Below are 27,668 nucleotides of genomic sequence, written 5' to 3' on the forward strand. Positions count from 1 at the left end.
ACAATATGCTACCCCTTTTTGCAGTGCAAAACTGATCCTAGGTGATCCATCTCTTTAAAACTTGGGCAATTTATGCTCCCAATACTACTGATACAAAAAAGTCATCATGTAAATGCAGAGTCTTGCTGCTTTTCCTTAAATACAACAAACATCATCTCAGTTATATAAATTTATACAGGTTAAAAAAAAATGAGTGAGTTCTCCTTATATGAATGAAAGCTTTTAAAGATATTGCCTACACCGCACAAGTTTCTGAAAGGCTTTCTTGAAATCTTCATTAAAGATTGTGTAGATTAGAGGGTTAATAAGGGAATTTATATATCCCAGCCATGCTAGGAAATTAGCCATGTCTTCTGAGATATGACATCTTTCACAGGTATTAACAACTACTTCTTTTACAAAAAAAGGGAGCCAGCAGATCACAAATGCCCCCAAGATCAGACCCAGAGTAGTTGCTGCCTTTCGCTCTCTTGTGCTAGAGATTCTCTGTTTTTTCCAGGACTTCTCATGCTTAGATTCAGACCTGGGGCTTCGTAGGCTGATATTGATTTTATCGCAGTCCACCAGGGGATCTGATGTCTTCTCCGCTGTGCTGGGCATTGAAGCTGATTTGGTGCTTCTTTCACCTGTGTCCAAAAGGACTTGTCCGTTTACCTCCTCCCTTACGATCCGGCTGACACTTCTTCTGTGAAATGTCTTTGCTGCCTTGTATATCTTGTAATAAAGGATCAGAATCAAGGCCAGCGGGATATAGAAGGCGCCAAATGTGGAATAAATGGTGAAGACAATGTGGTCATGTTTGATGATGCATTCATCATCCCTGCTGGTTGTCTGGTGCCGCCAAAACAAAGGCGGCATGGAGATAAAGATGGATATGATCCATACCACTGCAATCATGATGCCAGCATGCTTAGGTGTCCTTTTCCGTGCATATTCCACTGCATCTGTGATTGCTCTGTACCGGTCCAAAGCAATGGCAGAGAGATGCAAGATGGAACATGTGCAGCATGTAATGTCCACGCTCAGCCAAATGTCACACACCACTTGCCCCATGATCCAGGTCTCCTTTACAATGTAGACAATGCTGAAAGGCATCACTAGGACGGCCACAAGGAAATCAGTCACTGCAAGAGAGCAGATTAAATAGTTGGCGGGGTGGTGGAGCTTTCTTGTCACAATTATTGCAGTCATCACAAGCGAATTGATGGCCGTTGTCATTAGTGCAAGCACAGACAGCGTAATGGAAATGAGAATCTTGGATGTCACCCATTTGAATAGTTCTTCTGATGTACTGTTTTGTTCAGTTGTATTTATTAAATCCATGTTCCTTTTTAAAGGTGATGTTTAACTGTAGTAGTTACCTGTTGGAAAAGTAAAAACATTCAGAAAGTGCATCCTCAGTCTCCAGGAAGTCTTGATTTTTGTTATCTTACAAGACTGTGGGTCCCAAACTTACAAGAACCTCAGTCTTATCATTAGAAATGATTCTGGCTCCAGACAGATTTTCCTGGCTAGCACTATGTGGGATGCTCTGCCTCCAGAATAGGGGCCTCCTCTTTCTCCTTGCTTGTGCTGTTGGGAAGGGCATGTTTGCGTGGCAGGGGAGAGGAGGGTGCCTGAGGTGGCACTGCCGTGCGGGGTGCTGCACGGGGGAACCAGCCCTGGGGTGCAGAGCCAGCCCTTCAGCTAAATGCTTACTCTGACTGGATTGTAGAGGAGTCTTGAAACTGGTTAAACGTGGACAACCTCATCCTAAACTAAGTACTAGTACTGCTTTTATGCTAGCACTGTTTACTCTGCTAAGCAACCTAATGACTGTTGATGACTTTAATCCACAGGAATTGAGCATAATGCCTCTTTTCTCTATATAAACTCCTTTTTCCCCATGAGTGAGTCGTTCCTTGTGTATAGATAAGCATGGGCTTTCTAAACTGGGATGTAATTTTCAAGAGAAAACAGAAACATTAAACACTGCAGTACAAGCAGGAGAAAAATAATTGTGCATTGAAGTTTCATTTTAGTGCTTCCTCTTATGCAACTCTAAAACGAAACAGCTGAATAAATTTTAAAGCTTAAAATGGTTGACTTATTGTTTAACTGAAATATTATACACAGATTAGAGTCTTGAAAACAACATCACTTTTCCTTAAGTTTTGCTATTCTGTGATTGCTGCTGAAGAAAACTGCAGAAAACTTGGATGCTACTTGTTCTGCTAATGACTCTCTAAAGAAACAGTCTAACTCCTCTTCTGGCTCTGCAGGAAGCAAAAAGCAGGGATCAAACTCGAGTTTGTAATTCATAATAAGAGGATGAGATTTCATCCTCTTGTGAGTTTTGACATGCAATTTCTTGTGCGTATAAGGTCTACCAGATGAACCCGTACGCTGGGTTTTCTGTAACAAGTTTTGGAGTGTAGTGAGTGTGTTGCGTGTTGCATTGGATGCTACATGTAGAGAAATACCTAAGTGAATAATTTTTCTCACGAAAAATGAGTCTTATTAACATAACTAAAGCTTTTGGGTATTATGCTAGAGTGGCTTAAAAAGAATCTCATATACTGTCTATAATCCTGGATGCGACTCCCTAATTTGTTTTGATATTCTAACCTGGGCAATGCTTAATATGATATTGACCTACTCAAGATGTTTTTTAGCATATCTTGACCAATGTTTAATTGTATGAAAGAGCAAGAAAAGGAAACATATTTTACGTGGTGATATTTGCAAATGCTGATCAAAATCTTGTCCTGTGCATGAGCTGATTACAGCATGCGTGTACTTTCTCTCCATGTTCCTCTCTCTGAACTTGAAATATACTTCACATGCATAAAAATAGATCTTTCATCATGTCAGTGTCACCTTAAAACCTTCTGAATCCACAGTAATTGCTAGTTTGCAGATATTTTTGACTATAGCCTCCCAGAGAAGGAATAGGCACATGTAGTATTATCTGGTGAATGTTCAACCTCTGCTAAATAAGTCTTTGTTTTCAAGCTTGTATAAATACATGCAAAAAAAGTTTACTGGGAAAAACTTAGACTTCTGCTGATATACAGCAGTTGATCATGTTTTAGAACAGTTACTCATTATGGTTAATTACCTTATAAATTTCTAACTCTTTGGATATTAGTCTTTAATTACAAGCAAGCAAAAAGCAATTTAGAGATAATGAAGGCTGATTAATAGCTTTTGAAAGATTATTCAGTTTGAGACTGTGGAGTAAGGAAAATGGTATGGATGGGTTCTCAGAACTGGTGTGTAGGAATAGATAGGTTTCCTTAGCACTGAAGTGATTTGGAGGCTCTTTATAAGAAGCACAGTGACAGCAATGTGCTTACTTGCCATGTGCACCAAGTATGCTTTTCTGCCTGGTTTTAAGATTATAAGCCGGTATGCCCAGATTTCATTCAGGCTGCTAGCATGGAAACCCAGCAGTGTTGAAGACTACCACACCAAGTTTTCAGTGTACTACTGTTAGATAGATAATTGTGCTAGGGTTTCTTGCTCATGGGACATAACCTGTTTTTTAATGGTACCCATCTGGACATACACCCTCCTGTTCCTATGTGGAGTGATAAGATGCTCTGCTGTTGCCTTCAGAGCCCTGGCAGCAGGCACCCAGGGTGGTTCCCGCGGGCTGCTGTGTGGAGCAAGGGGTGTGGCTCCATCCGAGGGAGGCAGCAGTATGGTGACAAGATCTGCCATCCAAGGTGGTGGCCCCCTTTGAGGTTACGGAGCCATTCAGCTGGCTGTGCTGCTTGGGACTGCCAGTCACAAAGTTTGATGGCTTTCCTGTCCAAGGGAGATGGGGAGCCTCTGCTAACTGTGGCAGGAATTCATCCAAGGTTATTGGCTCATCGTTAGCTAAAAATACTTTCATAAATGTGTGGAGTTGGAATGCTGGCAGCATTTAAGGACGGCTGCTTCCCTCTCTTTTGATCGCTGCCAGGATGAACTTATTCTGGATTTCCTCTTGTTAAGTTGAACTCAGTTCAGTGAGGGGCCATCACTGGCTTCTGCCCTCGGTAAGCAGCTGAACCATTTTTAGGAGTATGAAGGATGATCCTGTAAACAGTGCACTGGATTACAATGCAGGAGAGCTGGCTTCTGCCCCTCTGCTGTGGGCTTCCCTTGTAAGTTTTTGAGCAAATTCATTAAAGGGCTTCATTTCATTCTCTGTAAAATAGTTACAGGAGTGCTTCCCTGCTACCCCACTTTACATATTTATATTGTCTTCTCTTAGCAGCATAGATTATCTCTTGCATGCATTTAATGCAGAGAAGATCTAATCTCAGGTGATGCCCCCAGGTGCTGTGGGCACACTGATATAACTACACACTGTCCTTCCAGCTCAGACTTTGCTGTTATCCCTGTGTGAGTTTACTGAGCTCTTGCCTCACAGAACAGGCACGGTCCCTCTGTCCTATGGTGTGGGCATCTCCTTATGGCCACATACATGACATAAGACTTCAAAAGGAGGTGTAGAAGACTTGGAGCCCTCTTCTCTGAGCAGTGAATTTATTTTGGTGAATGAAAACAAGCTTGCAGTCATGCTGAACTGAAGAGAAATCTGTATTTCATCAATTATAGAATGGGTTCAGCAGTGACATGTGACTATTTTGAAAGAAATTGTTACAGTCCAGATGTTTTTAAGGCCGCTTTTGTGGAACTGGCAACTCAGTGCCCCTCTTGAAGGACTAAGCTGAATCTATCAGCCCTTCACTGATGTCAAAGCATTTGACACTGTCCCTTATGGACTGGTTGGTGGAGAAGGAATTGGCTGGATGGTTGCACTCAAGTTGCAGTCAACATCTCGATGTCCAAGTGCAGACCAGTGACAAGTGGTGTTCCTCAGGGGTCAGTATGGGGGCTGGTGCTGTTTAACGTCTTCGTCAGCAATATGGACAGTGGGATTGAGCACACCCTCAGCAAGGGTGATGACACCAGGCTGTGTGGTGCGGTTAACATGCTGGAGGGAAGGGATGCTACACAGAAGAACCTTGACAAGCTTGGGAGGTGGGCCCATGTGAACCTCATGAAGTTCAACAAGGCCAAATGCAAGGTCCTGCACAAATACATGCTGGGTGGAGAACGGATTGAGAGCAGCCCTGAGAAGAAAGACTGGGGAATGTTGGTTGATGAGAAACTCAACACGACCTTGCAATGTGCACTTGCAGCCCAGAAAATGAACCATATCTTGACATGCATCAAAAGGACCATGGCCAGTAGGTTGAGAGAGGTGATTCTTCCCCTCTACTCCACTCTCTCATGCACTCCACCTGGAGTTCTGCATTCAGCTCTGGGGCCCCCAACATAAGAATGACAGGGACTTGTTGGAGCGAGTCAAGAGGAGGGCAACAAAGATGATCAGATGGCTGGAGCACCTCTCCTATGAAGACAGGCTAAGAGAGTTGAGGTTGTTCAGCCCATGGAAGAGAAGGCTTCAGGGACACCTTACAGCAGCTTTCCAGTACCTAAAGGGGACCTTCAAGAAAGCTGGAGAGAGACTTTTGACAAGGGCATGTAGTGATAGGACAAGGGGTAATGGCTTTAAACTGATGGAGGGGAGATTTAGATTAGATGTAAGGAAGAAATTCTTCATCATGAAGGTGGTGAGGCACTGTACGGGTTGCCCAAAGAAGTTGTGGATGCCCCATCCCTGGAAGGTCAGGTTGGATGGGGCTTTGAGGCAGGGAAGTCCCTTCCAACTCAGACCATTCTATGATTCTATATCTCAAATTCCATGGTAATTGCTCTTGGAAGTGTTGACTTGTATTATTACCTTTTCAATATGCAGCTGTTGTTGGAAAACTTTTGAAAGCCTTGAAGCTTCAATTGCATTATATTGTCCTGAATTTAAGGTTGTTGAAAAGGATGTGTTGTACTTTGTCTTCATTGTAGATCTTAATACAGTGAATTAATCTGTAACTGCTATTAAAATACAAGTACAGTATTTCAGTTGACCCATTAAAATATTAGCCTTCAATTGCTGAACAAGTGCCCTGCAAACAAAGGAAGCTGCTGTTCACCTAAGATAGTGTGTCTATTATCTTGGATACATGAACATTATTATTTTTGAGGAATTAGCCACTTCCACAAATCTTTTTGCCTTCCCTCCTAGATATGGCATGTTAAAGTGACCAGAATGGAAGTACTTCCTTGTCTGTAAAAGCACATATATCAACCTACTGATATTGTTTAGAAGGAATGGGGGAAAACTTCTGTGCAGCCTTATCAGAAAAGTAAACATTGAATTTGTCTAGTGACCACTCAAAGAAAATGGAACGTTGTTGGTGGTCCTCAGTTTTGCAGGAATATGTGTGTATGTTGTTAAGCCCATAACCACCCATTCATGTCTGAGATTTACAGAATAATAATAAAATTGCTCTTGTTCAATAGCATTAGTCTGTCCTTCCAGGTTTGGAAAACAGCACTCCTCTGCCTTTGAGTAAACATGGAAAATAACATGAAACATTGGTTGCTGGAGAAACATGGCTGGAAATGCCTTTGGGAAAGGCATCATGAGCCTGCTCTTTGGGACCCTGAATTTAGACTGAACTGTTAGAAGTTTACAGCTCTTGATTTTTGCGCCTGGTTCATTTTATATTGCTTAAACACTGGCAGCGAGAAAACTTGCTGATTAGCATTTAAGTACTGCTTTTGAATACAAGTTTTTTGATTGTACTGGGGGGCTGTTTGCTTGCTTTTTTCCATGTGAGTTTCTTAGCAAAATACATCTTTAATTTAAAAACAGTAAAGTACTCAGCAAAATGAGGCACTGATGGAACAAAGGATATTTAAATTGCTACAGAAAGCAATAAGAGTCTTTGTGCATTAAGTAAACACAAAGTTGTGCCAGTGGTCGAGATAGATCCTGCCCATCTCTTTCACTTCAACAGGCTTCAGCTGGCTTTGAAATGATGAAGTGTTTCATCTGCTAGCAGGGTTCCTTGGCCTGTTGGCCAAACTGATCTATAAGCTGGTTAGAAGGGCCCAGCTTTCTGGCGATCGTGGAAACTGCTCCTACAAATTTATTTTCCTGTTGAAAGGGAAGACTCTACACTTGTTTTCAGCTATCCTGTTTTTATCACATGTTCATGTACAGGCTAATCAGATAGTGGAGGTAAGATTAAAATAACCATAGAAGGATAAAGTAGTTATAAGTACCAGCCTTACTTGAGAGCTAAAATTGCGTCTGAAACCAGTTTTTATGAGCCTGTAAAAATCCTTCCCAATGTGGCCGTGTGTCTCTAGACACCAACCATGTGGTATAGTAATGATGATTATCTTAGTAATGATGAATTGTATTAAATATGAGTAGAGGGAAATAATATTCTTTTGGATTAAACAAATCTGTTTAAAGAGTGTGAACTACTGCATCTGGCAGGGATTATGTACTTTGCTGAGCCTGAGCCCTAGCATCCCCACAGGTGAGGAAGAGAAGCACTTTCACATAATTCTTAGCTCCCTATCCTTAAATTCTTTCTTCCCAATAACTCTTTCTAAGCCCCCTAAAGCTACAATGCATCACCTGGGACAAGGTGGATGTGACTGGCAGGTTTGTAAGATGAGTTATTTGCCAGCTGAAGGCAGTTGCTGCAAACCTATCATCCCTGGCATGCAAAGTAGCCGTCTATGAGCAGTTTGAAGTTAGAAGCAGAAATCATAAGGTTGCCAGCTTTCCATACCCAGTCTGCATTCCTGCATGCTTAAAATGCCCCCTTCCCCCCCGGTATCTGCTGCTTAACTAGGAGGTAAAGTTATTTCCAGTTCTTTATCTGTCAGCACATTTTTGTAAAATATTTGTATATGCATACTGAAGTAATGGTTTGGATTCCCTGTTTCGTGTGGTACTGTCTCAGTCTATGGGACTGAGCACATTCTGGATCGGAAATGTATTAGTAAGATGGAGGAACAAAGGAAGCTGTTTAGCTACTGCTGCTTGATTCTCTGTTAACTGGAGTTATTTATCATTTCCACTTGTACGAGGTCACAACACGTCCATTTCTAGAAGCGCAGACCACAAATAACTATAAAATCACAGATAAATCAATTGAATTAATATCAGCCAAAAATGATCCAGAATTCAGCATCCCAAGCACTCCTCAGGAGAAGCACGGGTAAACAGATAGACTTTGCAGCGTGCCCTGAATATCAGTATAACACATGAAGTAAACAAATCTGAGAGTCCTGGAGGATAGGTGCCTCCAGCTTAGAGATGCACAAATCCATTTATTGCCTGAGCACAGGTGCTCTGATTTTTTACAGAATGGCAAAGAAAAGTCCATTTCTGTGCCTTGAATGCAAGGCACAGATGTTGTGTAATAAACCTGCATTCGACGCTTTACTTATCCATGTTACCAGTCTAAGAGTCCCTGTGTTGTCAAAATGATACGCTACAGGATGTTTTGTGTCAGGCACAACAAAGATGATGCTTGCTTTAATTTTCTAGATAGCTCTTTAATTTATTTCAGCAAACAGAAATAATCTGAAATGGCTACAATGACTGACCTAGCCCTGAAAGTTACCACCCTGTTTGTCTGCTTTGTCATGTTATTACTCCTGGAGCAAAATCAACAGGAGGGAAGTAGTGCTTCCATTGAAGCAGCTGAGTTACAAAGTCTGAGGGCTTGCTTAAGCTGCCAAGGGAAGGTGAACTTGCCCTGTGCCACTGGATGCTGAGAGGTACAAGCACCAACTCCATCAGGACCAGAACAAAGGTGGTAGTCTCTAGTAAAGGGGCAGAGTGAAGCACTGAAATAGCTCCTGTCCTCATCTCCCTGGTATAATTAACTCACCTTCATGTTTCCTACTGAAGCTGTATAAATTGCAGCATGCTGGCTGTAGCTCCTTTGACACATCTCCCTCCAGAAGGCTTTGGTCCTTGCTTCATTACTTCTTGAGCACTACGAAGTGCTCCGTGTTTTCCAGTCTGCAAAATACCAGATTCTTCAAGCCCAAACATGACAACCCCACATAGAGGGGATTCCCACGCCTCTGTCACAAGGGGGCAGCTCCTTGGCTTCCTGCATTTCAAAGGTGTCATTGCAGTTTCTGGGCAGGTACCACTTGAGCTAGCTTTGAACTCAGCCGTGTAACCGTGAGCAGAACGCTGAGCAAAAGCTGCCTGGGAAGTAGGGCTGCTATACAGGGGGGTTTGGTCTGTGGTGCACTCCTTGACGCCTTTGTCATGTTCTCTACTTGCACCAGTTGTTCTGCAGTGTAGTCCTGTGCTGCTTGCCAAGCCTGCCTGGAGGGTATGTCTCCTCCTTATTGTCATCATATCTGTAGCAACTGCTGCATTTGCTTATATGGAAGAATGATGTTCAGAAAGTAATTATGCATTCCTTGCTGCTTCTAACGTTGAAGCTGAGTATTTGTGTTTTTTTTTTTTTTCTGTTTCTTTTTGGAAAATTAGTCACTCATCTGTGTTTGCTCTTTATTTTATGTGCCTCTGCCATCTGTTTTAATCTAGCTGAGGGGGAAGTGAGGGAGACAAGCCAGCTTTTCAGCCAGCCCTCTGGGAGGGTTGAAGAAGGAGCAGAAAGAATGGCATGGTCCACAGGATGATAGGCTTGCTTATATAAAACAGAAAACATAACTCCCAAATGCACCTTCACTTGTTGGGTGACTGGAGAGTGAACCTGTTGTGTATTTGATCATTTTGTCTGGAGAAAGGGAAAACTTCAGACTCATATTCGTAATTCTCCAGAGGAGATGGCAGCGATTTATTTCTGTAATTCTTTAGATGAGGAGATTCAGTTCCCTTTCTTTTTGAGGCTAGTGTGCATCTAGAATCCAGACCTCTCAGGATAATGATCTGGATAACTCCATCATAATCTGTATGGTGTGGAAGAGCCCCAGGCGTGGGAGATCCAGGTCCTGGACAACAGTGCCTGTGGGAGCTGCTTCATGCCACCTCTTTTGCTTCTGATATTCTGAGCAAATAAATATCTGTGAGAAACAAAGTAGTGTCTGGACACCCCATCCCCCTGTCTGAGCAAAACCGTACCTTCATGATGGCAAGTATTCTATGTGGAAAAAGTCCCATGTAACCACATGGTCAACACCCTGTCCTTAGAGGCACATGTCTCCTTAGGTGGGTGGCCAGGATCTGAACTTGGACCCTCTGTATTGTGAGTGGGCCACTCACTTCTGATCCCCACTCTTTGGCCACCCACCCTTAATTTAGTTTGCATCTAACAGCCTGAAATGTTCTGTTCGACCAGAAATTTTCTGTGTTAGGAAAAGGTATTTAAAATTTTTATTTTAGTTCTGTTCAACAAAAAACAAGGGTTTTGTTTGTTTGCTTTTGTTTCAAGTTTTTCTTTGGATTGGCAGTGAATCAAATAAGTGACTATTCACCCATTTCTGTATATAATTTGTACAACTAGTTTCATACTGTGCAGGAGGAGCTTGCTTTCATGATTATCAACTCAATTTGTACAGTGAGTTGAAAATGCAAAATGGCTTTGCTTGTCTTTCAAAATGCTGCCTTTCAGATAAGGGCTTGAAACCTGTAGGAATCACAAAGCAGCGTTGGAGCAAGGAGGCTGGGAGGTAGTTTTACTTCCTTTGAACAGTAATAAAACACAGCCTTGTTTCTCCCACTTCCCACTCATCCTTATGCTTTTGGGCCATATGTTCTTTGCCAGCCCTCTGAAAACACATACGTGTGCAGTTGTAAGTCACAAACCTTTTCACTGATACACCTGCCTCTGAAAGTCTATTACATGGAGGAGTTCAACTTGAAGTGTTTTCCAGTTAACAGGCATTCTGGTGGAATAGCTCCTGTATTACTTGACTTCTAAGATAAGGTGGGCACTTTATGTCTTAGTTCCTTGGGAATTTTATCAAACGTGGTTTTTATTATATATTAACTATGAAAGCTTTTATTCAACTGGAAGAAACAACCTTGTTTACTCCTGGACAGTAAAAAACCAATCAATGTCTTCAAATATGTGTCTGGAAAAGATCTCTCTTTCAATCTACAGTATAAAAACCCATCATTTTCTAACTACCACTTGGGCCAACAGTAGGATATTTATTTTTCTGCTCTGTGCTCACCGGGACAGCTTTGAGGGAGAACTTGTCTCCGAAGAGTTTGTTGGAAGAGGAGTGAAGGTGACGTGTCAGTGTGTTCCACCTCTGCATCAGGGTTTCTGTGTAACGCAAGAACAGTACAAATCTGTGGTTAATCACAATTTGGAGACATGGCAAAATTCACATAACATGCCATCTAATCTCTGCCTAGTTTTCAGAGAGTGATGCTTTTTTACAAAGACTCATTCTGCATACTTCTCAGTGTCTTTCCCTGTACCTATTTGCACTATGGTCTTTTGTCTTTATTCAGTCCTCATCTGATCATCTCATAGACTGAAGGTCTTTCCCTAGGTCTTGTTATCCATATGTAATGGAATAGGACTATTGGATAGTAAACTGCATTGCATTTGCACTGAACAACAGTTCTCTAATATTATCTTTATCAGGACTAGCTAAGAAAATTCAGACTGTTTCCTCTGAATTATGTGCATGTAGCTCTGGCCAAGAAGTAGTTTAAGAAAAACAAACAAAGCAGTCCTTAAAGTTGGTAGGTTTGGAAGTGGGAGGAAAATTAAAAGCATCAACTTTTTAGCGGAAGAAGGACTCAAAAAGTTTTTTTTCCAGTCTTCTTGAGAAAGACAGAGAGGAAAGGATCTGCGTGCTGCCAGAAAACCAGGCAGAATTTGTTGAAAGCTTTCTAAAAGTTACGCATCCGTGGGAAAGAACTTTGTCGTAGATGAATGTTTGTTTTTTCCTTCAGACAATGCTTTTCCGTCAGGGAGTGCCACGCTGCCTTGCCCTGATGACTTCCACCAGTGAACAGCGACAGCTCTAGGGAGACACCCTGTGAAGAATGTGAGGAGGTGAAGGACAAGAGCAAGTTCCTACGGTTTGCCTGGGTGGCAAAGGGACCTGGGTCCTGCCCTGTGCAGGGGCCTGCCACCACCCCACAGAGATGAACATGCCATGGAGAAACAGCACAACAGACCCTGTCCCACCTGAAATGCTGGCAAACCATGGACCCCTAGGAAGCAGCGAGCCAGGGCTGTGGAGGGTGACCTTGTTAAGGTCTGTAACACACAGAGTCTTTCTTAAAACCATTGCACAAAAGCTTAGCGTGGAAAAAGTGAACTCTGAGACCACAGGTGGAGCTCTGAACAGGCAGGTGGAAGGCTGGGGAAATCTTACTAAGTGGATCTGAGATACTTGCACAGGAAGACCTTGTATGGGAACTGTCAGATAAAATCTCAACCTGGGAACATGCATAGAAATTTTCATTTTAGAGTGGTAACTAAACTGTCCCCAGGCAGAGAAGTGTAACTATACATTTGAGACTGGTGCTTCCTAACTGGCACTGCAGTGTTTTATAGATGCTTCTACCAAGACTGATTTGTTCACCACAGCATACACTTAGGTTGGGAGCTGTCTTTCCAAAATCCAGATTCTGTGCCTTCAAACTTAATTCTGTACTAAAAAGGACATGACTTTTGCTGTACTCTGTGTGGGGTGCCACAGTGCTGGTAATATGAAACACAGAGCCATTCTTGTATGTGCTTTCTCCTGTGTGGAGGCAGAGCGTTAATGTAGGCAGGTAACTAGTCAGACTCTCCATGAGCACCACAAGAAACTTTTGTCTAGGGAGCATATCTTTCAAAGGGAGAGAGTATCAGATACCTAGGAAGTCCTCATTTGCTGCTTTAATATGCTTTTTCAGTGCGGGGTTTTTAAATTATTTTTTTAAGGATTTAAATCCTGGCATTGACACAACTGAATGTTTTAGACATAAGAGTTTAGTTCACTCAGTGAATTGGCATAAGTGCTAATGGCAAAAAACCATTTGTTCCAGACCTGTATAAGCCATCTACAACTGAGATCTGGGCTGCAGCTATGCTGGCAAAACCTCTCTAGCACAGATTGGGCTTTAGCTTTCCTCCTTTTCACAGTTTCAAAATACTCTGCAGCTCCTGAGCATGCCTTTCTCTCTGCTTCTGTTTATTTGTATTGCAACATGATCCCCTTTAAAAGTACCAGTATTTGGAAAAGTAAGTCCCAGGACAGCCTGCATAAAATCAAATGAGGGAGAAAGGGTGCTGGAGTACCCCCTGCATAGTATTTGTGGGTGGCTATGTCCTATGCTGCTGCTGAATTGCATTGAATTCATGCAAATGCAGTAATTTATTTGAAGAACCAGGATGCCAAACATTGTGTCTGTGCCGTGCAGTTGTTTGGCATTGCTGGGCTGCCTCTGAGCAAGCTGGCACATTCACTTGGCTCCACACGAGGCTGCTGTGGTGAGGCTGGGACGGAGGCGAGCTGGAGCGGCTGCCACCAGACCCAGACCCACTGCTGGTCTGGAAATGACTTGTGCGCAGTCAGGGCAGGGATCTCAGCACCATGTTTTGGCAGGGAACAACCATCTCTGTGGTCAGCTGGCATCACAGCTTGCTGAATAATTCCTGGAAACATTTGTCCTTTGGTATATTTCTAGGGGTACAACACTTTCAAGAAAGCCCGTAGCAGCAGGATAGTGTTAAAATATGTTCAAACACAGAAAAAAAGGATTTATCTTCCTTAGGAAACTTCCTAGATCTGTCAGATTGTCTGTTGCAGATGCTGTGATTACTAAATAAGGTCTTAAGCTCTTTAACACTTTGTGAACTCATCTTCATTTCTGATAGGAAAATAGCAGACTGTCACACACAACTTTTTTCCTTTGCATAATTCCAATGTAGTTGTGACACTTGACATACAGAACAGATGACTGTGAACGGCTTCTTAAAATTTAAGCAGATGATTCAGAATTAATTATGAAAAACAGCCTTATTGTTGTCCCAGGAATTCAGTACAGACAGCAATTGTCTGACAAGATTATTCAGCTTCAATTGATCCCTCAAACTTCTCATTGACAAAACAGCCAAAAAAATATAAGCCTAAGAAACTATTTCCAAACAAATTTTCAATTTTTTTACTGTTGTTGATTCTCCCTCCCCCCTAGAATATACTGATGTTGGCTTTCTAAGATATTTTAAAACATAACTTTGTGACTATTAAAGCCTTGAACACTGTAGAGGTGTTTAGATACTACTTCATCCTATGGATGCTTGTAGACAGCACTTCGGCTCTTTGTTTCCTGAGTAAGAAAAAAGTATGTGGTTTCAAAAGAGGGTTGAATAAAGCTATCATTTAGATTTTGATTATAATAATAACATAAAGAAGCAATAATTCTAGCAGCTGTTATCTCCTTAAGTTGTATGCTGAGAAAATGATTTTTTTTAATATGATAACAATACTTCTTTGTAATCTTGATGTAAACTTGCAATATATTTCACAACATTTCACAAGGATTGTTTAAAAAAAAGTTGTTTGACAGTACTTGCACATGACAACATGTAATATTAATCTGGTGTTGAAGAGAAGCATTAAACTGACTGTCTAATTACCAAAATATGCAGAAGGCACATCAGTACCCTGAACTGCTTCAGGAAAGTTCAAAACCCTTCAGTGGATTCTCAGCAATTGTAGGCTGTCTATGGCCCCTGTAGTTTCTGAGAGAGATAAAGATTACAAGATGTGCTTTCACATAATAACGTGGTAAGAAGCAAGAGTAAAGTACAGAGGCAAATGGTTAATGTACTGATCTTCAGAGACTTGAAAAGGCCGGAAAAATCAAAGGCGAGCCATTGCTTCTGTATCATCTGGCTTGTTTGTTATGTATGGGAGAAACATTGTGCTTAGCACTGTTGGAAGTACTGAATTCCTTTCCCCACATTGCTTACAGCCCAACTCTCACATTGGGAAGCTGGAAGATTTAACTATGGACTACAGCATGCCAAACTGCTTTTCTACCAGGAGACTGGACAAGACCAAATTATAACTTTGAAGATCTCTGCTAAAATGCCTTTTCAGTTTTACCCTTTGAAGCTGCTGAAATTTATGGAAAGGGGCTTTTAACATTTTAACAGCAATATACTGTTGACGAGTAATGAGAAAGGTTGTATAGGGTCTCACATAGTATACCCTTATGTAGATACATCTATATATTGCATTGTATTTTTGCCCATCATTTCTATGTTTTCTATTTTAAGAAGTCATTATTGAAAGCTAGGTTTTCTTAGTGCTCAAAATGAGTTTTGCTCTTTGAACCTGAAGAGTATTTTAATGTTAACTCTTCTGGAAAGGAGCAATGAACAGATTCAGGCAAGTCTCCACATCTGTCTAATCCCTTGTTTCTTTTTTCTAATTCCATGTTTTCCCATTTTTAGCCACTAAATGATGACATTACATTCTGGGACTCTTTTATCTCTTTATTTCTTGATTTACAATCTTTAGGATGTAGCTAGATCATATATATCAAACATTCTCCCTCACAGGCCCAAGATTTGGAGGCTTTCTTAAAAAGATACAGATCTAGATACAGACAGTTATATACATATGCATAAACAGGATGCTCTGTCTAATCAATTGACCTGAGTATCTATGGTTTCAAGTAAAACTTGCAAGCCTGAGGAGAAATAGCCAAATCACTAGCTGATGACACTAATTCTATAATATATGGCCATCCAGCTATATCAGAGCACCTTTGTGATGTGATATAATAAGTAGTGTAGCAACTCTGAAAAACAGACCACAGGGCTCAATCCACTGCAAAATGTAAGGGCTACCTAACTACTTAAGTCCCGTGGCATGTGGGCTCGCTCTCCAATGTTTGAAGACTGGAGTCCCAAAGACTGTGCTGTGGTTTCTTTGGTGCGCACACTTTAAATGAATAAACAAACCAACAAACAAAACCAACCACCAAAACCCCAAAATAAAACAAAAACCACCATCAAAAAAAAACCCCAAACAAACTAGGAGAGGGGGATTGTGAACAGGCAGTGATATCTCAGGTAAGGGATCCAGTGGAACCTCGTCCTGTCTGCTGTGTCTGGGAGCTACTGTAACTTTTTGCTCATTTATTTATACAATTGAAGTATGAAGCCAGCACAAAACCATGCTTGGCCCGTCTAGAAGAGCACACAAATACACTTTTGCCTGCCTGGCACTCCAGAGTTGTACCATGATGGTCAGGAATGGCAGGTGGCAGGGGGTACTTTTGGCTGTGGGCGTGCCACACATGTGCGTCCTCGTGGTAAAAAGGAGAGTTGGGCAGGGAAATATTTAATGAAATATAACAAGATAAAGTGTAGAGTCTTACATCTGGGCAGGAACAACCCCAGGTTCCAGTATAGGTTGGGGAATGACCTATTAGAGAGCAGTGTAGGGGAAAGGGACCTGGAGGTCCTGGTGGACAGCAGGATGACCATGAGCCAGCACTGTGCCCTTGCAGCCAAGAAGGCCAATGGCATCCTGGGGTGTATTAGAAGCGGGGTGGTTAGTAGGTCGAGAGAGGTTCTCCTTCCCCTCTACTCTGCCCTGGTGAGACCTCATCTGGAATATTGTGTCCAGTTCTGAGCCCCTCAGTTCAAGAAGGACAGGGAACTGCTGGAGAGAGTCCAGCGCAGGGCCACAAAGATGATGAAGGGAGTGGAGCATCTCCCTTATGAGGAAAGGCTGAAGGAGCTGGGTCTCCTTAGCTTGGAGAAGAGGAGACTGAGAGGAGACCTCATTAATGTTTATAAATACATAAAGGGTGAGTGTCACGAGGATGGAGCCAGGCTCTTCTCAGTGACAACCAACAGTAAGACAAGGGGTAATGGGTTCAAGCTGGAACACAAGAGGTTCCACTTAAATTTGAGAAGAAACTTCTCCTCAGTGAGGGTGACAGAGCACTGGAACAGGCTGCCCAGGGAGGTTATGGAGTCTCCTCTGGAGACATTCAAAACCCGCCTGGACGCCTTCCTGTGTAGCCTCATCTAGGTGTTCCTGCTCTGGCGAGGGTGATTGGACTAGATGATCTTTTGAGGTCCCTTCCAATCCCTAACATTCTATGATTCTATGATTCTAAGGAGGTCTGTAACCCCCGTGAGCATCCCTGCTCCTTCCCATGGGAATACTGCGTCTCTGCCCTGGCTGGGGTGATGCCTGGGGATGGCCAGGCTATGGCTGACCCCATCACAGTCCTTAGTTTGTTTCGCCTTGCTGGAGGCTGTGGAGCAGGGCTGGTTGGGAGGGAGGGCACCACACCTCCCTGGTGGCCCCTCAGCCCAGCCAGACCAGGCTGCACCCAGACACTGTGTGGGATGGGGGGGAATCTGCCCTCCAGCAGTGGTGTTAGGCCCTGAAGGTTGTGGGTAGCTACTTGGGGCTCCAGTAAGTCATTCAGCCCCTGTGAGGGTGAGGGCCTTGTCGCCTCTGCTGTCGGAGAGCAACAAGCTCCAGTGCCCGCTGCTCCTGCTACTGTCTGTGCGAGGGGTGCATGCTCCGCTCTGCCTCCCAGGTACGGCTCCTGCTGAGCAGGAGGATAACTGAGGCCCCTTGGTTTATCAGGAAAAGCTGTTGGAACAGATAAAATGAATGTAGCTGCCAACATCTGAAGAAATCAAGTGTATTGTCTTTACTTGGAAGTTCTGCCTGTTCTGTAGGTGTTTAACTCTGGCTTTTGGGGTTGAAAAGTTCCAGCACCATTAGCTGCAGCTCCCAGCTTCACTGTTGCTTGACCTCTACTGCAACATTTATTATCCTTTCTGGTAATTCAAATGGATTACTTTAGACCTAGGCAAGCAATCGCAGTATTTTCCTTCTGCAAATAATTTATTCCCATTGCTTTGTTATCACTGTTTCTGATAATGAAATTCTTTTTTCATTAGAAGATATTAGGAACTAATTTAGGCCATTCAACTAACTCTGTTGCAAAATCTTTGGATCTGTTGTGTTGGAAATAACATGTTATTAATATTGCGCCTATCTTTTTTTCATTTGATTACTCCAGTATGACCTATTTTGACCAGAATATTGGCTGTCAATACTCTCAATTCACTGGAAAGTATGCAACACTGTGTGGAAGAAAACCTCATAGACATAACCATTTATTTATCAACTAAAATATATCCAAATTTTAATTAAATAGACCCTATAAGAACAGCACAGGAGCTTTCAGAAAACATGTGATCTGAGATAGCGTCGTAGGAGGGAAAAACGCTCAAATGTACTGAAGTCCATGCTTCACTGTTATTTTCAGCTAGCCATGAAAAAAATGCTGCAGACCTGTAAATGCCAGGTTTCTCAGTTGGAGATGAGATATATTGTGGAAAGCAAGTAAAGAAAAACACTGAAGAAAGAAGCAAAGCAAACAAAAAAATGAACTCTGACAAGAAAAAAAACAACCAAACAATAAACCTTCAAAACAAATAAACAAAACCCACAAAAAACCCGCAAACACCCCTCAAAAAAAACCCCACAAAAAAACCCAAAAAAAGAAACCAGCCTCTAAAATAAAATATTACTTCTTCTGATAATCATCAAATACGGTACAGGATCATTAGATTAACCTTTTGTTATGATGAAAAGCATTGCTGTAACCTGTTTCAGCTACATTTAATGTGATCAGTAACTTTATGCTCTTTATTACATTGAAATGGATAAAGATTTTAATTTAGATAAATGGGTACCTGACATGAACTCTTGTTTTTTTATATATATGTGCTACTTTGATGTTGGCTTCTGACTTCTGTGATGATTAAGAGATAGCTGTTTTTCCTGTAGTGAGCAGTGTTGAAGTTGGATGGCAAGAAGGAAATACGTTCTTTGTGCAGATGTTGCTTCTGCAGCAACGGCCAGCGAGAATGATGGAGCTGGTCTTCGTGTGTAATGCCTGACAAAACAGCTGCCTCTCCCCAACGCCGTGAACCTGGCTGCCCTTTTTGCTGGTTTGCCTCTGCCCAGTTTAGAGAACTGTAGCAATGAGTGCCTCTTCAGGCTTAAGAAATAGACGAGTCGGTTAAACACTAGAGGTAGTTATTCAGTTAGCAGTAGTCGATATCTGTACCAAAACTAGTTTGGGAAGGTCCCTGTTGGATGGTGGAGCAGGGCAATGTGGATCAAGCAAGTGTGCTGGCACCTTCCTGCCTCCCAGAACTGATTTCTCTCTTCTGCACCAGGTCATCTCCTTGTCACCTTGACATTCACCCTACGTGCCCAGGATCCCACACGAATCTCAGCAGCTGGTGCCAAGCAGGCTGGTGGGGTCCCTTCTGTGCCTTCATGACTGCAAAGATACTAGGAGAACTTGGGTGAATGAGTGACTTAATTGTCTCTATATGTAAAATGGACATTCCAGTACTTATGCATTGTAAATTTATTGTAAACTGTCAGCTGTGTGGATAGTCCTGGAATTGAAGGATTGAAGTAAGGAGTAAAATGCACTTAGACTAGAAAGTATCTAGTTCAAATAATCTGTTACATCTTGCAGTTGTTCTTCCTTTGGTCTGACTGTTGGCTAGTTTAATCAGGGCCATTTAATTTCATCGAAGGTTGCTCAGATGTCATGGTGTGGAGTGGCACTAGTGATCCCCAGAAAGTTGTGCTGCAGAGCAACTTGGAAATAATGATGCTCAGTATTTACAGATGTTAGTACGGCCAAATGCTTGCACATTGCTTGAGGTAACCTTGTAAAGACAAGTGATTGTTAGAAGTTTGGGTATTTTGGTCTCTGAAACAAACCTGCGGTGAATAGCTGGAGCCTCATGGGGCTGCTGTTAGCAGCGCTGTATTCGGGGAAGCAGCAGATCCTTCTTTCTTTCTCTTTCTTTCTTTCTCTCTTTCTTTCTTTCTTTCTTTCTTTCTTTCTTTCTCTCTTTCTTTCTTTCTTTCTTTCTTTCTCTCTTTCTCTCTTTCTCTCTTTCTCTCTCTCTCTCTCTTTCTCTCTTTCTCTCTCTCTCTCTTTCTCTTTCTCTCTTTCTCTCTCTCTTTCTCTCTCTCTTTCTTTCTTTCTTTCTTTCTTCTTTCTTTCTTCTTCTCTCATTGCTTCTTGGTGGGATAAAGAAATGCAATGAAAAGGAGTTTTTTTCATGAGACATATCAGGCATTTTGAACACAAAGTGATTATTTCTTGGTCCTTTTTCCCTGAAATTTTCTTCCAGCTAGAAAAATAGATGCACTCCAGCTGGGGATTCTTGCCCTGTACCACTGACAGTATCATACGTGTTTTTCCCTGTCTGGCTGAACACTTGCCAGACCAAGGCTAAAGGACTGTTAGCTTTAACTGGCTTTAAAGAAATAACTGTCTGATTGTTTCTTAATAATACATGGGTTTTTTTCCAGCCTAAAGTAATTAAAACTCTTTTGCTGCCTTGATGGTTGTTACAGAATATCCAGAAGGGGGATATTGACCAGTCTTCAAAGTACAAGAAGTTGGTGTCTTGGTGGCTCTATTTTTGCTAAAATGTAGGAGTAGAGAAGAGGTACCTGTGACCTCTTATTCAGCTGTTGTGAGTATGCTTTCTTGAGTTTGCGTGCGGGTAAGAAGCATGCCTTACAAGGAAGCTCAGCTGCGTCATTAATGATATTGTGCTAACAAAAGTCTGCAGTATAATTGTTGACAAGAGACATCCGTTTAGGAAATTCATAGCAAGGGGCTCTTAATTTGCTTGATTCCATGGCATGAGAAAGTTATTTTCCAGCCTGAAACTGAAGAATTTGGTTTTTGACCGCAACTGTATGTGTCACTTACGTCTTACAAGAATAAGAATAATAACAACAGTTATTTTTTCAGGCTTCATCAGCTGTGTATATTGGCTGCATTGCAGGTTGATAATAAAAATGGTGTTATAAATTACAATGACGTATGGGAATAGGTCTTTTAAATATTCTCAGTTTGCCATCGATGATGATTACTGCACTTGCACTTTAAAAGCAGTTATGTAAAACCAGCAAAAGGTCTGTCACAGGAAAGGCAATTGCCTTTGAAAAGTTTTCATAAGCTGTGCTATTAAGTATTTATATGTGTGGTCTCAGAGCAGGCAGACTAAAAAGTAACTGCCTTTAAGAATGTCACAAATGTTTCTGGGGATCCGTGGGAGAAGGAATATTTGGATCATTTATCTATCAAAAAAAGAGACTGATGAGCACAGGAACGTTCTTCTGACTGTAGTAAAAATGTCAGTCTATAGACTTCTTGCTGTTTCAAGCCTTTGCTTTTCATTTAAGATTCTGCTGCCCTTTAAGATCGTTTGATCAGAACATTAAAGGCACGTTCAAATCATGTGTCCTCTTCAATCAGGATATTTTTATTCCTATATGTAGGCTACAGATGCCACAGAAATAACGATTCAGTTGGTAGGGGTGAGGAATCCAAATACCTCCTTTAGACCTAGTTTTGTGTGGTTAAAAATTATGTTTTACTACCTATAAAGAAGCTTCTAGTGCTATTGCTACAGTCATATATAGGGGAGTTGTTCAAAAAGACAACCAAGACTGCCTGTATTTATTAACTTTAGCCAAAAGGCATAGAATTAACTGCTTGCTTTTCCTAAAGCTGTGTTTACAACCAAAGAAAAGCTCATAAAGATCTATTCTCCATGAAACAGGATAAAGAACCTCACATACCAATGTCTTGAGAAAGCCTTTCAACATCTAATTGAATGCTTGCATATCTTTATGGTACAATTCATCTTGGCTAAATATTTAAAGCAATTGAGTATCGACATCAGGAAATAACTCATACTTAAGTATCTAAAATTGTAGTGATTTAAAACAATTAAGTATTGTTTAATAGTATTTCTCTCCTCTGCTATATTGTAAACACTGGGTCAGGGACTATATTTATCTGTTCAATTCTATATTCAATACCTAGGTTAAATGGTGCCCCTGTTCCTCTAGGCACAACAGTTTTCCTAGCTGTATATACGGAGTTAATTAAATAAACCTTCTGTATAAAGGAGTTGCAGCCCCTCTTTCAGTACACAGAATTATGATAGTAATAATAATGAGTGGCCATAGAAAATCCACATCCATATAGCTTTAATTATCCAAATTTTCTGTGTTTGGACATCTGGATTGCCAACAGTACATGACACTTTCAGATGTTTGATAATATCAGCAACAGAATGTTTATGATCATGGAGAGAACCTGAATATTTCCCACATCCCTTGTTTCCTTCCTTGTATACTAGAAACACAGGAACTGGTGAAGTTAGACAAGTTTTTGGCTTTTGCTTTAGCTGCAAAGCAATGTTAAAAAAAAATAGAAAAAGGATGACTTAGTGCTCTATGGAAGGTAGACTAAGTACTTTCCTTTTGCTCTAGTGGTGAAAGTGACTTGAGGACAAGTTGAGTTCAGTCCTCTGTTTTGTACATCATTTAGGATATCTTTCTGTGCATTTTGGCCAAGTGGTCCCTTGTGGCTATCTTTCCCCATCCCCACCAATTGGCAGCAGCGAGCTGGTTATATAGCTGCCCATCTCTGTACAGTCTGCAAGTAGTCTGAGCAATGAGCACTGTCCATTATCTTTGCAGAAGAGAACCCAACAGGAAATAATTCCTGATGCATCTGCCAGATAGGAGATTTGCTTTTCAGCCCCAGCACTTCTGATCTATAAGATATAAACTGAGCTTAAGCTTAAGCACTGAAAGGTTGCAGATGGCCTTGTTAGCTCTTGCTTGAACTTCTCGAGGACTTCTTTTGATGGGTGATTTATTAAGCCTGGAGAACTGGGTGGAAATGTAATGGGCATCTAGGATGCTGAAAAGCCCTTTGAGACAAGGAGCTTACCGTTAAGAATGACTTTCTGTTCTTAGTGGTACTTTGCATTTGTAATGTGTTTTATCTTGAAGCAATTATCGTTGCACTCAGGTGTGGAACTGTAGATGAGTTTTTTGAAAGTGCAAGCTAGGGTTTGGGTGCAAGCACTTTGCTTCCCAGCCATCTGTTCAGATAGTTACAAAATGCCTGCTCTCCTAAAGCTCTAGTGCTTGGGAGCTTTGATGGATGTGCAGGGTGAATTGAAATCAAATGCTGAACCTGTTAATTGATCCATTACAGTCACCCTGCCAAAAGATTTGTCCTCCAAGGAAGGGCCATCTAAGTTTAAGTGCTTTAAACTTCTAAGAACATAGATTCAGACATGGCAAATCAAAATGTTCATCATGCCTTGTATAAGGCTGCAGTAATTTTCTTAGTTGTTAGTGCAACAAGAGGACAGAGTATAAATAACTTAAAGACAATTTAGCTGGTCAGCAGCTATAGACTTCTATCCAAGTAAAGCCAGTGGAAAAATTCTTTGACTAAACACTCCTTGATGTGTTTAAATTAGGAATAATAAGATAGAAGCAGGTCCTTGGATATTCTTGTACCTAAAGCAGAGGTACAGGTTGAAGGTCTCTTGTGTAAAAAGGTGTAACTCAGGGATGTATCCATGAAGAATATTTTTTTTAAGATTTCTCTCCAAATCTTTTTTTTCTCTAGTAAGAAAAATAATTTTCCAGAAACAAGAGTGTGGCTGAAAATGACTATGCTTCAAAGGGCCACATTCTCTTCCTTGTCAAGTTAACTTGGTGCTTGACTAGAAAGTTGGTCCTTTTTCCATTTCAGGTGGCTGAAGCTAAACTGTGACACATTTGATCACAATGCTGTTGGCAAGAGGTATTTTTTGAAAGCAGTGAGACCAGAAAAGAGCTTTTCTGCCAAGAATTGCAGATGACACAGCACCAGATGAAGCATCACCAGTGTTGTTCTGGGGCAGGTTATCTGTGCCACATGCTTGCATATGGGCCACAAATGCATCTGGCATTATCCTTAGTGCACTTGGCACCTCAGCAAGCAAACTACACACATGAAGTTCAGGAAAGAAAATTGGAGCAATCTGTGTAGCTGGTAGGCTGTCTTAAAGCACATTTAACATTGACAGCTTCTTCTCTGAGGCTGAGCTATACATCCGTGTTTTACACTGAGAAAGCCTCTCTTTCTTGGCAAAAGCTGGATGAAGGAATAAAAGTAAGAGAAAGCTTTTTTTTTTTTCCTTTTTTTTTTTTCCTCCCTTCCTCTGTCTGTTGGAGAAATCTATCCCTAGGCTTAAGCTCCTGATATTGGAGAATAGTCCACAGTTAATATTTATTCTAACATGGTGGTGCCTTGCTTGAGTGTATGGACAAAATAAAACCTAGTTTGGCCTGTCTTTGTACTAATGACACTAAAGGTGATGGACTTGGGGACTGGGAAAGTCAGCTAGTTCCCAAAGCAACCACCCTGCATTCCGTCTGGGAAATTCTCATTTAAAAGCTCGAGAGAAATGGCCCTAGCAGCCACCCATGTTATACATCCCGAAGGGGCAAGCTTCAGCTGGCACCCTGTCTCCTTGTCTGCATTGGTCAAAAGTATTAAACCTGATCACTCAGGATGTGTGTGCTTTTTTGCACTTCTAGCATGGCTAGAGGTGGTGTATGTCCTCCCACTGCCTCTTCCTGCATGAACCGTGGCTTGAAAACCCCATGGGGAAGCTCGGAGAAGTCTTCCTCACAGGGCGACCTTCTGCTGTGTTCAGAATTTGAAAAGTACCATGCTGGAGCATTAAAGAATAAGCTGGAAGTACATTAAAACAAATCAATTAGCTACAAGTGCTGTTCAGAGGGTGTTTTGGATTGAAATAGGCACCTAAGAGCATGAAGTACTCTGTCAAATTATTTAACATAAGGGTGGAAAATGGAGGAAGTCCGTTTTAGTACACATTTGCAGCCACATTAATTAGAACAAACCGATGATTTCCTTCTGCTGAGAAATGTTGTGTCTCTACTCTCAAAACAGGAGCAGCTCTTTAGAGGGCAAACTCTCTAGTGTGCTGTTGTGTACAGGTTCCCCTTGGGACTGCATAAGATTTCAGTACCCTCATGTTGTGCTTCGCATTGGGAGTGTGGGGGCAAAAGAATTCTTTCAAACACAAATGGTGACATTTCTTTGACTAAGTGCAGCCATCTAATCCTGAATTGTCACCCTACACAGAGAAGCAGGCTTCTCTAGGGCACAGTTATTCTCATCCTGAAGTAGATGTTTCGATTCAGTCAGATTAATTATGCCTCGAGGTGCTTATTTGTTCCCACTGATGTTAAAGAGAGCCTAGGAAGACTAATTTGTATGTAGAAATCTGCAATGTGGACTTCTAGAGCTATAGGAAAAAAATTCAGCCCAAGATGCCAATAATAGGAAGTTGGCAGACGGATTTCCAAGCAGAACATTTATCATGTCTATAGTGGGTGTTACATAGTGGTCCAAGAAGGTTGTACAAGTGCTTAAAAGCTACGAGGATGTCAGGCCTGCAATGGCTCATCAATGAAGGTAACCACCACAGCAAAGGCATGTACGAAATATTATTCAGGATGCTTGTAGTAATGTTCATGTCAAGATCACTTCTCTTGGGGAAATTATCCCATAGGGGTTCACCAGCTATCTTCACACCCTTGTAAATGGGAACTCAGTGAAGAGGCAATAGGGAACAGGGGCTTCATCTAATTTCAGCCTCTCTGTAAGTCTTGGCTTATAAGGTAAGTGCTTTCCTGTAATCCTTTTGACATTAAAATTCTCCTTTTACTTCTCTATTCTAATTGAAAAATAGTATATGGTGCCAGATGGTTTTTATTCTATTTGTAATAATGAGAATATGGAAATCTCGTATGTGAGGTAATGTCCCTATATATGGAACTAAAGAACTTTTAGTGAGGCTATGATAATACAATTAAAATCTCAAAGAACTTATACATTTTTAAAAGATGTTGTGGACATTGGGATGTGTTGAGGGCCCAGTTTAACAGAACAAAGGCTGGATATTTCCCTATATTAACCTATACAAGCATTTCTAATTTCAAGGACATGAAATTGCAAGCTGCTAGGTATTTTTATTTATTTATTTTTTTAAACCAATATGTGTCTCTATAGAGACAATGATTTGTGACTGCCTTCTCATCTTGTGCAAAGAACAATGAGTCTTAGAAGGCAGAAGCTTTAAAGATTGGTAGTTTAATTAGAAAGTGCCCTAAATGAAGAGTCTCACTGTTTAAATAAATTTCCTCTGGGATGAAAGAATGCGGCAGATGTGTGAGTGTTGAGGATCACTAGGGAGACCTTGGCATTTGAAGGCAAGGAGCTTTTAACGGTGAAGAATTTGCTCCTGGTAATTTTGAAGTACACGCCTATGTGCAAGCATTGTACATACATATCTATAAAACTGAAGAATATATATACACATATGTATATACATGTGTGTGTATATACACTAAAAATAAAAAGATGAAACTAATAGGTATCTATCTTTCCTAGTAGCATTGGGCAGGCACAAAGTAGTAGCAGAAGTAGTTTTTGGGGCTGGGGGGGCAGTGAGGAAACAGCATAGCCTCAAAGGGACACCTGGAGCCAAAGGTGTGGCCTCCAATGCCAGGGCTGGGCAGCCTGCACAAAATTCACTTTTTCCTACAACCTGCATTGCTAACATAACTTCTTGGAGTTTGTTGCATGGCGTATGCCCCTGCCAAAGCAAAAACTGGCAGGGATGGAGGGAGGTGATAAATCTCCCCTCAGATACCATGGCTTGGTGTTCCTAACTCGCATTTTCCAGTCTATCCTTGGCCAGGTGGGATCCAGTGAGGAGGCATCTGCTGCTTCTCCACTGTTGGCAGCTGCCAGTACCCCCTCTGCTCACATTTCGCCCAGGATATTATTTCACATCAGGGGAGGGTCCAACAAGGCAGGCCCAGGGCCATCCTCATTATGTGGGTTTCAATTACCTCACTCTTCTCACACTGATGCTATTGGGAGTTATTTCAAATACCTCTCACAACCTTCCTCCTAAGTGATACATGAATAACTTAGAGAAGCTCAATTGGGTCATTATTTTAAAATGACGGTTCTGAGTGATGCTGGTACAGGCTCTGCTATGGGAAGCTGGTACACTGTGTCTTTCTTTACAAGCTAGCCAATCTAATGTGCTGGTACTCGCAACAGACTTCGAGGGATTTTGCTGCTTAATCTGTATTTATTTAAGGTAGCATTTCTTCTTAGCTTTTTTTCAATTAAACGATCATAGAAAGTTACTTCTGGTAATGTATGCTGCTAGACTGGCTTCCTGGTAGCCTCAGATCAGTTAGACTCATTTTCTTAAATCTGTGTAAAATCTATTAAATCAAGCAATGCTTTATATAATTTTATTCCTCAGTTCAGCTAGAAATATTTTATAACTTTCTCTACAGGAAATGTCCAACTGACTGATTTAAATTTTCTTGTCAGATTCAAGATTATATTAACCATTTTACTAGAGTTAGGGGGGATTGTTGAGGAAACATCTGCTTCAGAAAGGCTTATCGAATTTTCACCTGCTTATCATCAGATTAGTGCTGTTTTGTGCATTCAGTTGCACAATCTCAAAGTACTTTCTGACAATTTACTGCATATTTCTGCTCATTCCTTTGACTTAGGGATTGGGATTTAAAGGTTACACAACTACTAAGCTGGCAGGAAGCATTGTTTTAATAAGAGACACGTAAATATTTCCTGCATTTTAGCAGTTTTGATAATGCTGGTAATAAAAGACTGCTTCATTTTCAACCAAGACAATGAATGACCGATTAGAGTCCCTAAATTGCTGCTCCATACATCTTCAAGCTCCTGCATTGCAATGACAGTATTGTATATGAGGAAGAGGAACTTTGGGAGTTACTCTGCAGTTATTTATTGTTTAGAAAGGATCACTGGCAGGGATTTTGAAGAC

The 27,668-nt window shown here is 41.4% G+C and overlaps 1 protein-coding gene across 1 annotated transcript; it reads right to left on the reverse strand.

Annotated features, from left to right (window-relative positions):
- Positions 1 to 222: 222 nt before the first annotated feature.
- Positions 223 to 8,880, reverse strand: HTR1F (5-hydroxytryptamine receptor 1F). Its single transcript, XM_065650194.1, has 2 exons — positions 8,799 to 8,880; positions 223 to 1,361 (listed from the first exon to the last, which is right to left on the reverse strand). The coding sequence occupies exon 2, from the start codon at positions 1,321 to 1,323 to the stop codon at positions 223 to 225; it is 1,101 nt and encodes a 366-aa protein (XP_065506266.1). The 5' UTR covers positions 1,324 to 1,361; positions 8,799 to 8,880.
- Positions 8,881 to 27,668: the final 18,788 nt, after the last annotated feature.

Source organism: Caloenas nicobarica, chromosome 1 (genome assembly GCF_036013445.1).
Source record: "Caloenas nicobarica isolate bCalNic1 chromosome 1, bCalNic1.hap1, whole genome shotgun sequence".
Lineage (NCBI taxonomy): Eukaryota > Metazoa > Chordata > Aves > Columbiformes > Columbidae > Caloenas > Caloenas nicobarica.

Excerpts from the sequence above, each read along its gene's own strand:
- HTR1F (XM_065650194.1), bottom strand. The coding sequence starts at position 1,323 with ATGGATTTAATAAATACAACTGAACAAAACAGTACATCAGAAGAACTA.